General features: G+C 43.9%; 1 protein-coding gene across 1 annotated transcript in view; it reads right to left on the minus strand.

The window, feature by feature from the left end:
• FNDC1 (fibronectin type III domain containing 1) overlaps positions 1-11,525 on the minus strand; it is a 128,119-nt gene extending 116,594 nt beyond the window's left edge. Inside the window, exon 1 of the mRNA XM_034765293.1 lies at positions 11,189-11,525. Coding sequence (XP_034621184.1) covers positions 11,189-11,285 — 97 coding nt within the window. The 5' untranslated portion in view covers positions 11,286-11,525. The remainder of the gene's footprint in view (positions 1-11,188) is intronic.
• Between the last annotated feature and the right edge of the window lie 5,620 nt (positions 11,526-17,145).

Here is a 17,145-nt window from a genome sequence, read left to right on the forward strand (position 1 = left end):
TGAACCCTGTTAATAGTTCTGACCTTCACAACATCCCTTGGCAACAAGTTCCACAAGCTGACTATGACTTGTGTGAAGAAGTACTTCCTTTTGGCTATTTTAAACCTGCTGCCAATTAATTTAATTGGCTGACCCCTAGTTCTTCTGTTAGTGAAGGTGTGATGGGTTGGAGCCCCCCATCCGGTGTGTCTGATATACTGGGGTCCCACTGAGCCTGCTCGTTCCACCAGCCTGGGCTTCCTCACCCTGTCCTTGCTGTGCCAGGCCCTCAAGCCTTCTCTAGCACACACACAGGTAAGGCCACACCCAGCTGCAGACAGAGACTGAAATCAGCTCTGTGTGGGAGGATTCAGCTCGGGGATTTACCCAGAACTCATATGCACACCTGCTTTGGAGTGTAAACCCAAAATAATATTGTCTTGCGCTGTATACAGAGATCTGTACAGCTCAAGGTCATAAAAATTGCCCCCTAACTCAATGTGGAGGGAGATATGCACAGCTTTTTGCCCCCCCCCCACCCCAATGAATTGCACAAACTGGGTTTTGAAATAAACAAAAAATAAGTTTATTAACTATAAAAGGTAAATTTTAAGCGATTACAAGAGATAGCAAACAGAACAAAGCAGATTACTGCGCAAATAAAACAAAACACGCAAACTAAGCTTAATACACTAAAGCAGTGTTTTCCAAACTTGGGACGCTGCTTGTTTAGGGAAAGCCCCTGGTGGGCTGGGCCAGTTTGTTTACCTGCCGCATCTGCGGGTCCGGCCGATCGTAGCTCCCACTGGCCGCGGTTTGCTGCTCCAGGCCAATGGGAGTTCCTGGAAGCAGCGGCCAGCATGTCCCTCGGCCCACGCCACTTCCAGCAGCTCCCATTGGCCTGGAGCAGCGAACCGCGCGGCCAGTGGGAGCCGCGATCGGCCGGATCTGCGGATGCGGCAGGTAACAAACTGGCCCGGCCCACCAGGGGCTTTCCCTACACAAGCGGCATCCCAAGTTTGGGAAACACTGCACTAAAGAAACCAATTACAAATAGTAATTTCTCACCCTAAATGTTGTTTTAGGCAGGTTGCAGAGTTTCTGTAGTTCAGAGTTCCAGTTATTTCTCTTCACGGGCTAGACCCCTGTCTCAGCCTAGACTCAGCCCTTGCCTTTCCCCAGCTTAGTTATTTTTTGCTTTTTCTGGTGTTTTCAGCAGTCTTCCTTCTTGGGCGGGGAGGCAATGGAGAAGAGCTCTGATTGACTCATTTCCCAGCCTTAAATAGGATTTACATAAGGCGGGAATCCTTCATTTCCAGTGGAAAAATACCAGCAGTGTCCAAGGTGGTACTCCGTACCAGGTGACATTATCACATGACCTTGCAGTGTTAAAGCAACCATGAGACAAGGTTTATTTGAAATGTCCACAGGAAGGAACTCCAGGAAGATGAGAGATCAACATCTTCAAAGACCCATTGTCTTTCCTCCCCCTGGCTCATCCAGGCTGATTGCATACTGTCTGGTGGGCGTTTCTCAGGTGTAATCACAGTTGTAATTGTTACATAGTCAATATTCCTAACTTCAGATACAGAAATGATACATGTATACAAATAGGATAATCATGTTCAGTAAAACATAACCTTTCCAATGATACATTACATGACCCATCTTGCATGAAACATCTTAGTTATACCATATTCATATCATAACAATATTTCTATGAAGAATATGGGGTGTAGCATCACAGAAGGGGTAAATAATACTCCCTATTCACTTTCTCCACACAATTCCTGATTGTATAGACTTCTATCACATCCCCCCTTAGTCATCTATTTTCTAAACTGAACAGTCCCAATCTTTTTAATCTCTCCGTGTATGGAAGCTATTCCAAACCTATAATCATTTCTGTTGCCCTTCTCTGTACCTTTTCAAATTTTAATATGTATTTTTGAGATGGGTGACAAGAACTGCATGCAGTATTCAAGGTGTGGGAGTACCAGGGCTTTATATAGGGACATTATGATATTTTTGTTTTATTATCTATCCCTTTCCTAATGGTTCTTGACATTGTTAACTTTTTTGACTGCTGCTGCACACTGAGCAAATGTTTTCAGGGAACTATTCACAATGACTCCAAGATCTCTTTCTTGGGTGGCAGCAGCTAATTTAGACCGCATCATTCTGTATATATAGCTGGGATTATGTTTTCCAATGTGCATCACTTCACCCTTATCAACATTGAATTTCATCTGGCATTTGCTTGCCCAGTGACCCAGTTTTGTGAGATCCCTTTGTAATTCTTCACAGTCAGCTTTGGACTTATCTTCAGTACTTTCGTATCTTCTGCAAATTTTGACCCCTCACTGTTCACCTCCTTTTCCAGATAATTTATGAGTATGTTGAACAGCACAGGTCCCAGTACAGATTCTTGGAGGACCCCGCTATTTACCTCTCTCCCAGTGAAAACTGACCATATATTCTTACACTTTATTTCCTATCTTTTAACCAGTTACTGATCCATGAGAGGACTTTCCCTCTTATCCCATTACTGCTTATATTGCTTAAGAGACTTTGGTGAGGGACCTTGTCAAAGGCTTTCTGAAAGTCCAAGTACACTATATCCACTGGATCACCTTTGTCCACATGCTTTGTGACACCCTCAAAGAATCCCAATAGATTGGTGAGGCATGATTTTCCTTTACAAAAGCCATGTTGACTCTTCCCCAACATATTATTTTAGCTATATTTCTGATAATTCTGCTCTTTGCTATGGTTTCAACCAATTTGCCTGGAATTAAAGTTAGGCTTACCAGCCTGTAATTGCCAGGATTTCCTCTGGAACCGTTTTTAAAAAATAGGTGTTAGCTATCCTCCAGTCATCTGGTACAGAGGCTGATTTAATAGATAGTTTACATACCACATTTAGTAGTCCTGCAATTTCATATTTGAGTACCTTCAGAACTCTTGGGTAAATACCATCTGGTCCTGGTGACTTATTACTGTTTAATTTATCAATTTGTTTCAAAATCTTCTCAATCAACATCTCACTCTGGGACAGTTCCTCAGAGTTGTCACCTAAAAAGAATGGGTTTGGTGTGGGGATCTCCCCCACATCCTCTACAGTGAAGACCAATGCAAAGAATGTATTTAGCTTCTCCGCAATGGCCTTGTTTTCCCTGAGTGCTCCTTTAGCAGCTTGGTTGTCCAGTGACCCCCACTGACTGTTTGGCAGGTTTCCTGTTTCAGATGTACTTTAAAAAAATTGCTGTTTTTGTGCCTTTAACTAGTTGCTCTTCCAAGTGTTTCTTGGCATGCCTAATTATACTTTTACACTTGACTTGCCAGAGTTTATGCTTCTTTCTATTTTCCTCATTAGGAATTGACTTCCAATTCTTACATAATTTTTACCTCTAACTGCCTCTTTTTCTCTGCTGTTTAGTCATGGTTGCTCTTTTTTGTTGTTGTTGTTGTTTTGAATTGAGGTATATATTTAGTTTGAACCTCTATTATGGTGTTTTTAAACAGTCTTCATGCAGTTTGCAGGCATTTCAACCTTGTGACTGTTCCTTTTAATTTCCATTGAACTAGCTTCCTCATTTTTGTGTTGTCCTCCATTTTAAAGTGAAATGTTGCTGTGATAGGTTTCTTTGGCATTTTTCCTCCACAAAAATGTTAATTACGTTATGGTCGCTATTACTAAGCAGTTCTGCTATATTCACCTCTTGGACCAGATCCTGTGTGTCACTTAGAACTAAATCAAGAATTTCCCTTGTGGGTTCCAGGACTAGCTGTTCCAAGAAGCAGTCATTAATGGTTTCTAGAAATTTTATCTTTGCATCCTGTTCTGAGGGGACATGTACCTTGTCAATATGGGGATAGTAGAAATCCCTCATTAGTATTGTGTTTTCTGCCTTTGAAGCCTCTCTAATCTCTCTGAGAATTTCACAATCACTGTCACCATCCTGATTAGGTGGTCGGTAGGATATTGCTACTACTATACTCTTATTGTTCAAATATGGAATTTCTATACATTGAGATTCTGTATTCCATTGAGTCATTTGGGATGTTTACTTTATTTGACTCTATGCTTTCTTTCCCACATAGTGCCACTTCCCCACCAGCACAACCTACTCTGTCATTCCTATATATTTTGTACCCTGGTATTACTGTGGCCCATTGATTATCATCATTCCACCAAGCTTCTGCAATGCCTATTATATCAATAGCCTCATTATGCCAGCACTCTAGTTCGCCCACATTAGTTTTAGACTTCTAGCACTTGTATGCAAGTGCTTGCATACAATTTCATCAATATTCATTTGCTTGCCTTTACATGTAATATTTAAATGGGACTCACTTACATTTGACTGTTCTTCACTAGGTCCTCCTACCTGTACTTTACCAACTTCTTTCTTACTCTCCTTACTAAGATATAGAGTTCCTTCTTTAATGAATTAATCCCTAAGGGATATCTCCACATGAACCATGTGTTCCTCTGCACTTGTCTGCTTTCCCACAGCCCTTAGTTTAAAAAATCTTCTTCGACCTTTTTAATTTTACATGCCAGCAGTATGGTTCTGTTTTGGTTTAGGTGGAGCCCATCCTTCCTGTATAGGCTCCCCCTTTCCCCAAAAGTTCCCCAGTTCCTAATAAATCTAAAACCCTCCTCACTACATCACTGTCACATCCATGCATTGAGACCCTGCAGTTCTGCCTGTCTAAGTGGCCCTGTGCGTGGAACTGGAAGCATTTCAGAGAATGCAACCATGTAGCTCCTGGACTTTAATCTCTTACCTAAAAGCCTAAACTTGGCCTCCAGGACCTCTCCCCTACCTTTCCCTATGTCACTGGTACCTTCATATACCACTACCACCAGCTCCTCCCCAGCACTGCACATAAATCTATCTGGATGTCACACCGGCAGGCAGTTCACCATGTGGTTCTCCCAGTCATCACAAACCCAGCTATCTACATTTCTAAAAATCAAATCCCCCATTACTATACCCTTTCTCTTCCTATTAACTGGGGTTCTCTCCCCCCCGAAGGGTATCCTCTATGTGAAAGGATACCATGAGATCATACGGAAGGAAGGTCCCAGTTATGGGATTCTTTCCCTCTGCTCTTTTTTGCTATGTAAGCGTACAATGCAATTGCTCAGGTAGGGCCTGTTTGTGGAGCAAGATACTACACCTCTACCCCTGGCCTCGGGAGCCAAAAAATCTTACCACGTTATAGGTGAAACTGCATTATATCGAACTTGCTTTGATCTGCCAGAGTGCATGGCCCCGCCCCCCAGAGCACTGCTTTATCGCATTATATCCAAATTTATGTTATATCGGGTCACGTTATATCAGAGTAGAGGTGTATTTAGTATGAGTGTCAGAACCTGGCTGGTTTATACTGGTCAGCTGGGGGTCATTTCAGAAAAAAAGAGTCAGGGCAGGGATCCTCTCCACATATCACTGACCCGCTGAAAGGGGGAAATGGGATGGTATTTTGTCTTAGTGTAACTAACACTATCTTGAGGGCCTGGGAAGGGTGATTTTAGTGTCAGGAGTAGTACCACATCGACAGCCATGGCAAACGAGGTTTTCTATTTCCACACACAACAGATACTGCAATGCTATCTGAGACTATAAGTCCCTCCCCGCTGCCTCACTGATGTGCCTGAACCTTTTCCAGGGGCAAGGGGTAGGAACCACATCTAGATATTTAAGGTATTGTTTTAATTTATATGCCAATTCAGGCCTTGATCAACACAACAAAGAAGTAGGGAGTCAATTAATACCCATGAAAGGGGCCATATGGCAATGACAAAACAGGCTCTCTGTGCCCCAAGTAGAGAACTCTCTGTAACAAAGGAAAGGGTTATCTCCCTTTCCCTTCCAACTCCAAGATATCTCATGCATACCAATATAATATGGTTCACGATCACTGTATTTCTGTGGGGTTTCATGCTTTAAACCTGGGCATTAGGTAAATTGTTAACATTTGGGATAAGGCATATGCTTCTCTTATTTATTTGTACCTTTCCTATACCTGAAGAAGAGCTCTGTGTAAGCGCTAAAGTTTGTCTCGTTCACCAACAAAAATTGGTCCAATAAAAAAATATTATCTCACCCACCTTGTCTCTCTATCTCAATCTTATTTATATGTACACTATAAACAACTACTCTGCTTTGGTTTACTGGGTGTCAATTAATAGAATTATTTATGTTTAAAATCTATGGCCCTGAGCCTGCAAAAACTTACAACCTAGTGTAGTGCCTACTACCATGAGGAATCTCACTGAAGTCAACAGGACTCCTCTCAGGAACATTACACTCAATTAGTATTTGCAAAGTCGGCCTCTTATCCTTGCAACAGCTGACAGATATGTTAAGAACCACTGACCCCTCCAAGAAACCTTTGAAAAACAGTCTATTTAATTCCAGAAGAACACAAGACCCAAAAAGGGCTGTTGGACTATAGGAACAAGGTTTATTGTGGGATGACCAAAAGACGTGAAGACTGAGTAATGTTAAAACAGCTGTATGGAATGACAAAATATGAACAAGCTCCACAATCCTCAAAGGGGAATAAACCTTGTTTTATGAAGAGCTGGGCTTTGATGATCAAGTTTCAAGCTGAAAGGGAGTGATTTAAAATATAGACTTCTCCAAACCACATTCTAATATATACTTGTTTTATATGGAAGTTCCTCTGGGCTCTTTTTCCCCACTGGTCAGTGTCGGGAGAAGGTTAGACTAATTTCCTTCCAACATGGTTAAAGTTTAATTCTTGGCTCGGTAATAATTAAATGACATTTTTTAAAAGAAAAGCTATCTGTTTATATAATAATCCTTATGTGCCATATATTTTTGTTTTGGGATTTTTCCCCAGCAATTCACTATTACTTCGGGATATTGATCTAACTCCTCAAAGATATTTAGGATCTGGGCCATTTTCATTAAAATATAGGCCAACATTTTCAAATTTAGGCATCTAAATCCATGCTGAACCACATAAATAGCAGTGGCCTAATTTCCAAGGTTGGCGAGAACATGTAGCTCACCTTGATTCATTTGGCTACTGAAAATCAGGCCACTTTTACTTAGGTGCATAAATATGAATTTTGGGGCCTAATTTAGGCCCCTACATTTGAAAATATTGGCCACAATTTTTATTTGTGAAGAGTTTATCTGCTTCTGCTACTTAATCTTCACTTGATGTCAGAATCCTCTATACCTGTCATCATCATTATTCCAACAGCAATCAAGTTATGATGTCCCAAACAGAGTTTCATGGCTTCAAGTGTATGATGAACAATGCTCTCCTAAAAATCAGAGATTGTGACTTCCTCAAGATTTTCTAGCAATAAAGATCCCAGTTCAGCAAGGTACTTGATCATATGGCTAACTTTAAGAAACTGAGTAGTCTTATTGACGTCAATGGGACCACTCACATGCTTAAGTAACTTGCTGAATTGGGGTCAAAGAAATGAGAAGTGAAATACAAAATATAACATATTGTAGGAGGAATTAGTCTGATCTACAGGGTATCCAATCCTGTGATTCTATAGCAAATCTCTATATTCATGTTTTTCTTAAAGCCCCGGTTCCTGGAGTCAAGTGATTGCAGGAAAATCCCAGATTTCAATTATTTTTAAAAAGTAAATCTATAGACTACCTGGTTGCAGAGAACAGCTTAAAAACATGAACACTAAGCCTCAAAAATCAGAAGGTAAATCAAAAGAATCCAACATTTGTTATTTTAAAAATCTTATTATTTCTAAGCCAATCATATAATTTTGGGGACCTGAGTCATGATTTTTGCACACTTGGTGTTGTCACCACTGGATAGAGAAATGGGTTTTGAGCCAATGTCATTGAATATTTAACTACTGTACAGCAAATACATGTTTATTATTACAGTTTTCAAAAACAATTTAGTATAAAAGAATTAAACTGGATTCTTCATAAAGTAGAGGCTTAACATCTACATCTCACTTCCTTGGAGGACCAGTCCATCATCTCTTAACCTGTGCAAGTGAAGTCAAAATGCTCTTCAGTGACCACAGAAGTGTCTAGGATATAGCCAAAATTTGGATTATGAACATAGGGGCAAGCAACAAACTTGGGGCTCTAATAAACAGAGAAAAATAAATGAACCCATCTTCAAAATTGTGTTGGTATATTCAGTGTTTTAACTCCTCGCACCTCCATAGTTAATACTTCTCTCCAAAAATTACTGCTTATTTAGGACACAGAAGCAAAAAAAAAGATCTCCCTTGTGAATAAAGAAAGCAATCATAGTCCAAAATTAATAAAACTTATCTCAAATTACACTGGGAAGCCCTAAATCGCCCATCTAGCAGCTACCCATCATTGCTACCACTTTCCACTGTTGTAAAAACTGTAGGTTCCTTCATGGGGAGGGAAAGCACAGTAGCTACCATAGCTAACTGTACAATGCGAAGGTTGACAAGATGTGTCATGCTGCTGTAGTGCTGTTAGTGCCCTCTGAAGGCTACCAGAGGAAAAGAACAGCATTTCATTCCCTCATGCAGTGCCGGACTGAGCTTCCTGATATGAAGTCAGATCAAATATCTAAGCTGTTCATAGGGGAGAAATTAATAACTAACACACCTAATGTGCTATTGAGCTTTAGGAAGTAGATTTAAGTGTCAGATGTGCAGTTATGAGAAGTCACATATGAAACAAATATTAAATGATGTCATGGTCTGTGCACTGGCCATGACCTGTCTAATTAGAAACAGAGTCCATTGGCAGACACAGGTGCAAAAGGGGAACAAAGTAATGACAGATTCAGGGCAATGGGGACAAGCTGAAGTGCAGGAAGTAAGTGGATCCTGACGTTTAAGAAAAAGAAAAGCATGATGGTTTCACCTGCAGCGTTCAGAGAATCACAGCGCTTTCATTCTGTACAATGTTTGTGAAAGAGGATCACAACCAAATGAAAATAATTCTGATTTACCAAACAGAGGCCCAACCTAGCAGTCCTTATTCAGGCAAATATTCCTGTCTGAGTAGAGACTGCAGATGCCTGATTTTTACTTACCCTCAAATTAGAGCATGATTACACTATTGGGCCAGACTCCTGGGCCCTGTTCTGGAGGGGCCAAAGAACTGCTGGCCTGCTGAGGATTTCCCCTGAATGGGGAGAATCTCTGCGTGGCTGGGGGAGAGGTCCCTGTGGGGCTGAGGAACTGGAGCATAGCACAAGCATTGCTTCACTCCAGTGATCTCAGGCTCAGAACAGTCCATTGGTGCCATAAGCAGCTGCACACAACTTAGAGCAGTTCTGAAACTGCTGTAAAGTAGGCTAAGCCCACCCCAGCTCTCCCTGGACCTAGGAGCTGCAAACATGGCACAAAGCCACCTTTGCCACCCCAGTCTCCCAGTCCTGCCCCGAGCACAGCTCAGCCAGACCACACTGACTTCAGCTGAGCTTTTACCTCTTTACACTGATGAAAGTGAGAGAAAAATCAGGCCCTATGTTCAAGAATGGGTTGTGCGGAAACTCAACTCTCCTTAAAATCACTGCAAAGTATGATGGACAAGTTAGCATCCAATAACTACAGTAATAAAAACTACCAGGAATCGACATTAAGTGCAATAGGAGGGAATGAGTTCTAACGTAGGGTATTAATTTTGATCATGAATGTCCTTTCAGCTGGAGCACTTAATTGCCTTGGCTGTCTCTGCCACTAGCTGAATGCAGCTCCATCGCTGTTATCTTCAGAACCTAATGATGGGTTCTGCTGCTGGAGACAGTAAATGTTTTCCAAGGAACAGATTAAACAAATCATCAGTCCCATGACAGCTTCTATGGGACATAGGGATAAAACATTTTTCAGCTCATTTGATTTATTTCCCCAAATATATTTGTGCTAGTTTGGCCCTCTCTGATCTGGCCATCGTTTCAACTGTAAATTCTGTGTTAATGTGGTGGAGATAAGCCATGGTTTGAGGCTCCAAAGAACGATCCAGCTAAAACATTCCACATATCTGGAGTGATTTATAGTGTGTAAGGCGACTGGGAAGCGGGGTGGGTAGCACTGGGAAATGTGACAGAGCTCACTCTGCCACAGCAAACAAACGTGATTCCAGAGGAACATAGAGAGGACAGTGGAAGGGAGAAAATAACAGAGAGCTACAGGTGTTTTAGTCATAAAGACATGGTGCTTCTGCCATCGAAACAAATGTCCTTTCACAGAATCAAAAAAAAAAAAAAAAAAAACAGATCAAAGTTACTTCTGAGCAATAGGAGACTGAAATACATTAGAAAGGTTCATATCCTTGCCACATTTATAATGTGGGACACATGATTTAAGGCCTAAATGTTAACCTGTGACAGACACTCTTTGCTCACTTCCAAGGGGCATTTTTTTAAAAGCCACAACCAAGTACTTGATGTTGCAATTAATATAGAGATCCCCGAAAAAATAAATCCCCAAGTAAGTAGGGCTTTCTGACTTTGTCATTTTAATTATATCCAGGGCACAATCAACACACTAAATATCGTTGTCAAATATGTGCCCCCGGGCGAGACTGCCTGCAAATTGCCTCCACTTAGCTGGAAATAACTAGTACGAACACATACTGCTGCCACGACTTCCCCTCCTGCAAACCGAAGCCATCCCTAAAACACACACAGGCTTCGGAGGGCGAGAACGTCGGGAGGGGAGGCGATCAACAGTTTACACACCCCGGCAAATTTTGATCACAAAAAGTATTTTCGATCACTGGCATGGCGAAGAGGAGGCGGATGAAGAGCTGACCTCCCAAGTACCTGCGTGGGAAGTACATTTTCCCGGTTTCCAAGGCACAACTGAGCTGTAGGGTTGCCCCCCACCCCCATGATTTAAAGTGGGTTTTGTTATTTTCCTTTTGGAGTGAGGGGTTTTGCCGCGTGGGTCTCCACCTCACACCCCTCCGACCTGCTCCATCCAGACCGTCCCCACTGATCGGGACAGCGCCTGATCTCCCTCACCCTGGGGTAGTGGCTGAGGGCCCGGCTGTGTTCATTTCACAGGTGCCATCCACTTCTATAACACACCTGTGCTCCATGCAGCCCAGCGCCTCCTCTTCACCCTGCCTGCCCCGAAGGCTGCCCGCAGGGGTGGGGGGAGAAGCGCAAGGCAATGGCACACTCCCTGCCCCCAGATCAACCGCACCGCGCCTGGAGCCGGGGAGGGAGACGGTACCTGGGGCCGCTGGGGAGCCGGAGTGCAGCAGCGCAGCAGCGAGGAGCAAAAGCGCTGCCCACGGCAGCCGCAGCGGAGCCCGGGCTGCAGCAGCCATGGAGCCGGTGTGCTCAGGAGTCAGTCCCGGCGGCGCCCCTCACTCCCGGCGGGGCGCGTGCGACAGGGTCTCGTGGCGCGGAAGAGGCGCTGGAACAATCCCGCGCGAAGCCTGCCGGCTGCACCGCAGCTCCCCGCCCAGCCCAATGGCACTGCTCAGCCCCGCTGCCGCTGCCTTCGAGCCTCGCCACTTCCCTTCATGTCGAACAGAGCCGCGGCAGCCGCTCCGCTTCCCTGCGCCTTCCCTCTGTCTCCTCCTCCTGGCGCCCAGGGAGATTGCAACAGGAGGCCGGGGGAGGGAAGGAGCCGGCAACCTGCTTTGATTTTTTCCCCACCACTCATTGATTTATTGGCAAAGGGGGAAGGCAGAGAAATCTACTCTCCGCCCAAAACATTGTCTGTCCTCTGCGTTGTGGCTTCAATGTTCAGTCACTTCCACGCCAAGGAATTTATTTCCCCTCCTCCCTGCTATTTTTCCTGGGCATTGCATTCTCATTAGTTAAATCTATTCGGAGTCCAGACACACACGCTCCATCTCCCTTCTCATCGTTGAGACTTGAGGGCCTCCAGTCTCTCCCTTGCGCCCTCCGGAACTCCCCACACCAGTCCTTCCTGAAGGTCTCCAGGTCTTCTGAACCCTCCAGAGAATTCCTGCCTCTCCCTCCGATCTGTGACTTGCCCCCTTTATGGGCGATGTGACTGGTTGCCACTTGCCACAAGCAACAACAACCAACAGGCAGTTTAAGAAGCAGACTACTCTACTGAATTTAGGGCAGTCAAGAAAAATCCTAAAATTAATATTCCTTAATTGTTTTTACAGATCACCTTTCAGATGAAGTAACTACAATTGTGCAAAGCAACAGAGGGTCCTGTGGCACCTTTAAGACTAACAGAAGTATTGGGAGCATAAGCTTTCCTGAGTAAGAACCTCACTTCTTCAGATGCAAGAAGTGAGGATCTTACGCACGAAAGCTTATGCGCCCAATACTTCTGTTAGTCTTAAAGGTGCCACAGGACCCTCTGTTGCTTTTTACAGATTCAGACTAACACGGCTACCCCTCTGATACAATTGTACAGTTATCTTGATGAGGGCAGAACCAGTTTAATGGCTTTATAATCCTCTCCGTGACCTCGATTCTGTGAAGACTTACCTATGCTAAATTTTACACTCTAGGAGTAGTCCCAATGATAGTCCCTGAGGTACCTACAGTTAGGCAGTGCTTATGTCTTTGCAGGGTCAGGATCTGTATTATTTTCTATCTTTTTAGGGCACCTGTGAGTCAGATTCCTGTTTGCTTTAACTCCTGCTGCACAGTGAACAGGAATCTTGGGAGTTTTCCATAATGACTTCTTTTTCATCAAGGCATACTGCAGATTCAGAGCTCAGTATGTACACAGTAAGAGGTTTATAGCGTTGCCAATGTGTATTATGTTATCTATATTGTGTTATACTGTGATGCTCTATCCCCACATCAACGTGAGGGTTCTGAGTCTTCCACTCTTTTCATCAGCCAAAATAGCTATCATCCTCAGCCATTGTCACCAACCCAATGTCCACTTGCTCTTCCAAATCATTACGGGCTAAACTGTCTCTCTGTCTTACACAGCTGTTGAGGGAAACAGAGGGAGCAAAGCCTTCTCCAGTCTCCTGGCGCTTGGACTTGGGCCTGGTATTCAGTGTACCCCCAGTGTTTCAGCATGCTTCTCCCTCCCCAAGGAAGTAGGTGGGGAATGAGTAAGAGCCCAAGATCTGCCCCTAGTGTGCTGGTCAGGGGTGCGGAGGGAAGCATCCCTATACAATGTGTTGTAACTTACTTCCCCTCAGGAACGAAGGGGAGTATGGGAGGAGCAGTGTCATCACATTTCCTCCCAAGACTCCTGCTGCAATGGCACAGCTATACTACGCCCTGCCCCTTCCTCAGGTCTGAGCCTTATGGCTCAATCTGGCCCTACCAGTCTAACTTTATTAGCTGTATTGTTTGTCTAGATTTACTTAGGTGTTGCGCTTCTCTGGCTTTGGTTATTGGACCTGCAGTGGGTCCCAAATGAAGATGAGACTCACTGGGCTGTAGTTAGTATCAGAGGAGTATCCTTGTTAGTCTGTATCCACAAAAACAACGAGGAGTCTGGTGGCACCTACTAATTTTCCTTTTGTGGGGAATAAACTGGGTGTTAGCTATATAGCAGTCCTCAGTAATAGTCCCGGGTTAAGAGGGCACGTTGCAAATATTTAACTGTTTCTCTGGTATTGGAGAACTTGAACCTGCACACCCCGGTGCACATCAGTAATCCTTACACATGTGAGAAGTCCTAGAGGGTTTAATTAGGCTACCTGTCTGAGTAAGGGTTTGCAGAACTGGGCCTCACTTCATTTTCATCACAGTCTGGCAGGAATAACCTTTGGTCCTCACAATTTACTTCATCTGAGTTTCTTAAGTTTCTCCATAAATTCTTCCTTAGAGACTTCAGAGAATGACCTTAGAAAAGCAGGATTGCTCATTAAAAGTTCCCGTCTATGTTTTCTGTTTATGCAAAATAATTCATCTTTATGGTGACCTCACGCTCTTAGGAACCAGGCCTACTTCCATTGAAGTCAAGAGCAAAGATCTCATTGAAGAGCCCTGAAACTGTAAACTCTTATCTGCTACTTGTTCTTTACATTGCTGAGCATACTCTCAGCACTCCAACAAAACACAGAGTAATCATTTCCTACCTCTTTAATTGTCCCTAGACAAAAAAGCCCCATGGCAGCAAGTCTCAGAGCCAGTGGTGCAAGTAGAAATCATTTCTTGCTGGTACTGCACTCATGGGAGGGACACAAGGGGGACACATGACCTCCCCTGCCATGACCCTCCATGTGACTCCTCCCTGCCCCGCCCCCAGCTCAGGGCCCCCATGCTCTCCCAGTCCCCTCCGATACCCCCCTTACCTGTCTAAAATTTTACAACTGCATCTGTTTAACAGATGATGCTTTGGGCCCCTGGTGCCACCTGTACTTCCCGATGTCATTGAGGATCCAACAGCACCCCAAATTGAAAACTTCTTAAATGAAAGAAGGATAGGAAGGACAATCACCCCACTTTCCCTTCACACACTATCAGTGCCTCCCTTGTGTTTGTGCCTTTGTTTAAGTTTGTTAGCATATATATTGTGCTGTTAAGAATAAATAGGATTCAGTGAACATTTCCTAGTCAGGCTAGTTATTCTCCTTCTCTGGTAACCACTGCCAGCTACTGAGGCACTGCTCCCCTGCTCCAGCCCTCCCACCCCCGGCAACAGAATGCTTACAACTGCCCTCTTCCCAGCTAGATTTTCTGCTGTTGGGAGCCTTCTGCCAGGATCTGCATCAGTGAATAGGATCCCTAGTATGTACCCATAAATTATTGGGATGATGACTAGTAATTTGATTATTCTTCTACTATTTAAGGTACTTCATGTGTTGGTGATTTACTTCTGTATATAATTAGCATAACATTTATTTTACACTAGAGTGTTTTGCAGACCCACAGATTGTGAGATGGCATGGAACTTACATTCTGGATGTTCGGCCAACACAGAAAAACTGCGAGAAGCCACAACTCTGAATCAGAATTTGAAATCTCGGAGTCATGCAGTCAACATGTTTCTTCACTGACTATATGCATCTCAGCATTTTAAAGCAATATTGTTATCGCTGTCCCATTGCCCTCTCTCTCTCCCAGTCTCTCCATATGCAACATCTTTCAAATGACAGGCTTACAGGCATGCTCAGCATTCTCCCAAGCATCTGCTTTACTCCTACCTTGGGCAGTCGGACAGGTGTTATACATTTGGCAGTACTCATTAACTGCCTCAGTTTCCCCACTCTTGGATGGAAAGTGATACACAGCATGCCTCCGTTGTGCCTCAGTTTCAGCCACAGTATCGCTCAGCTCTGCCTGAATTTCCTTGATAAGAGCAGGCAGTGAATTGGCTTCCTTGGGCACTGAATCTGTCCTCAGGGAGATTACACTTGAGCCAGTGTGATCACATCTCCCCTGTGGGAATGGGTGGAGACCCTCCCTCCTGCCATTCATGTGCTTATTCACAGATGCTGCTGGGGAAGCCACTTCCTTCCCATCAAATGCCCTAGCCACATTCATCTCCTTTCCCCACTGTGGCAGTAGGGAAAGGAACAGAGTGTAGCCCTGTCCCCACAACCGTGTCCTCTGGTGGGGCTACGCAGCTGTGGTGGGGCTAATCAGCCAGCATGTGGCTGTCTGGAAGCCCCACATCTTTCTGGTATCCTGGACCGGCTAGAAATTTCTTGCGGGTACGGTGTACCGGAGGGTACTGCCATACTTGCACTCCTGCTCAGAGTCTAGGTCAACTAACTCAGGCTTGCAGGTCTCACACTATGGGGCTAAAAATAGCAGTGTGAACATTCCTACTGGGGCTGGAGCTTGGGCTTTCAGATCCCAGCTCACCGCGTTTCAGAGCCCAGGCTCCAGTCCAAGTGGGAACATCCACACTGCGATTTTTATCCCTGTAACAGAAGACTATGAGCCCAATTCAGATGGCTCCTTCTCCCAGCTCATACCTAATTGACTGGGTGAGAGGGGAGCCTTGCCCCACCCTCTCTGCAAGGCTCCAGGCCCTGAAAGATACTGTAACAGGATCTCTTCTAAATATTACTTTTTCGTGGGACCTCTTTCCTCTCTCCCTATATTCTTTCAGGCTTTATGTATCAGACCACCCCAAACTCTTAAAGACCCATGCCAGGTGACAGGGAGGACTGACCAAGAGGTAGTACTGTTCTTAAGCTGTAGACTGCCCTATCAGAGATCCAACCCAAACCAATTTACAGATCTCAATATTTGGTCCAGGGTTTTAATTCATTTAAATGAGTGTAGCTCAGTGGGAGCTGAGGACACTTAGTACTTGGTAAAAAGAAGAACAGGAGTACTTGTGGCACCTTAGAGACTAACAAATTTATTAGAGCATAAGCTTTCGTGGACTACAGCCCACTTCTTCGGATGCATATAGAATGGAACATATATTGAGGAGATATATATACACACATACAGAGAGCATAAACAGGTGGGAGTTGTCTTACCAACTCTGAGAGGCCAATTAATTAAGAGAAAAAAAACTTTTGAAGTGATAAGTGATATATATGTTCCATTCTATATGCATCCGAAGAAGTGGGCTGTAGTCCACGAAAGCTTATGCTCTAATAAATTTGTTAGTCTCTAAGGTGCCACAAGTACTCCTGTTCTTCTTTTTGCGGATACAGACTAACACGGCTGTTACTCTGAAACCTGTTAGTACTTGGTAGAAATCCAAAGCCTGTCTTAATTCTGTGGCTTTAGCCCACCTCTGTTAGGAATGTATAACTGTGACATTTGAGTTGGTTTTGGAAGACATATGGGAGTAGGCTTTGGATAGCCTGGGGCCTGATCCTGCAAGGTGCTGAATGTCTCTTGCAAGGCATTAAGGGCCAGATTTTTAAAGCCATTTAGTCACCTAAATACCATTAGGCCCTAGGTATTCTCAATTTCCATTGACTTCGATGTGTAATGAAATTGCATGGGAGCTGAGGCTTCTCAGCTGAATCAGGCCCCATATCTGCTCTTAAAATAAGAACTTTCAAAAGGACAAACACCACAACACACAGTTCCAGTTGGAAAAAGAGTGGCATCTGTTTATGTCAGAAAGAGTGAATCCAAGTGGAGTTTACAAAATGTAAAGGTTTTATTTTTCCTTCCAATATTTCTTTATTGCCTACCCAGTGAAAATTGCAGTCAGTCTAGGCAGAGGTTTGCAGTGAGTAGGAGTGGAGTAATGTGTCCCTAATAACACCATTTAGTCTAATTGCCTTTACAAGCTGCATAGCCTTGGAA

Source organism: Trachemys scripta, chromosome 3 (assembly GCF_013100865.1).
Source record: "Trachemys scripta elegans isolate TJP31775 chromosome 3, CAS_Tse_1.0, whole genome shotgun sequence".
Taxonomy (NCBI): Eukaryota; Metazoa; Chordata; order Testudines; family Emydidae; genus Trachemys; species Trachemys scripta.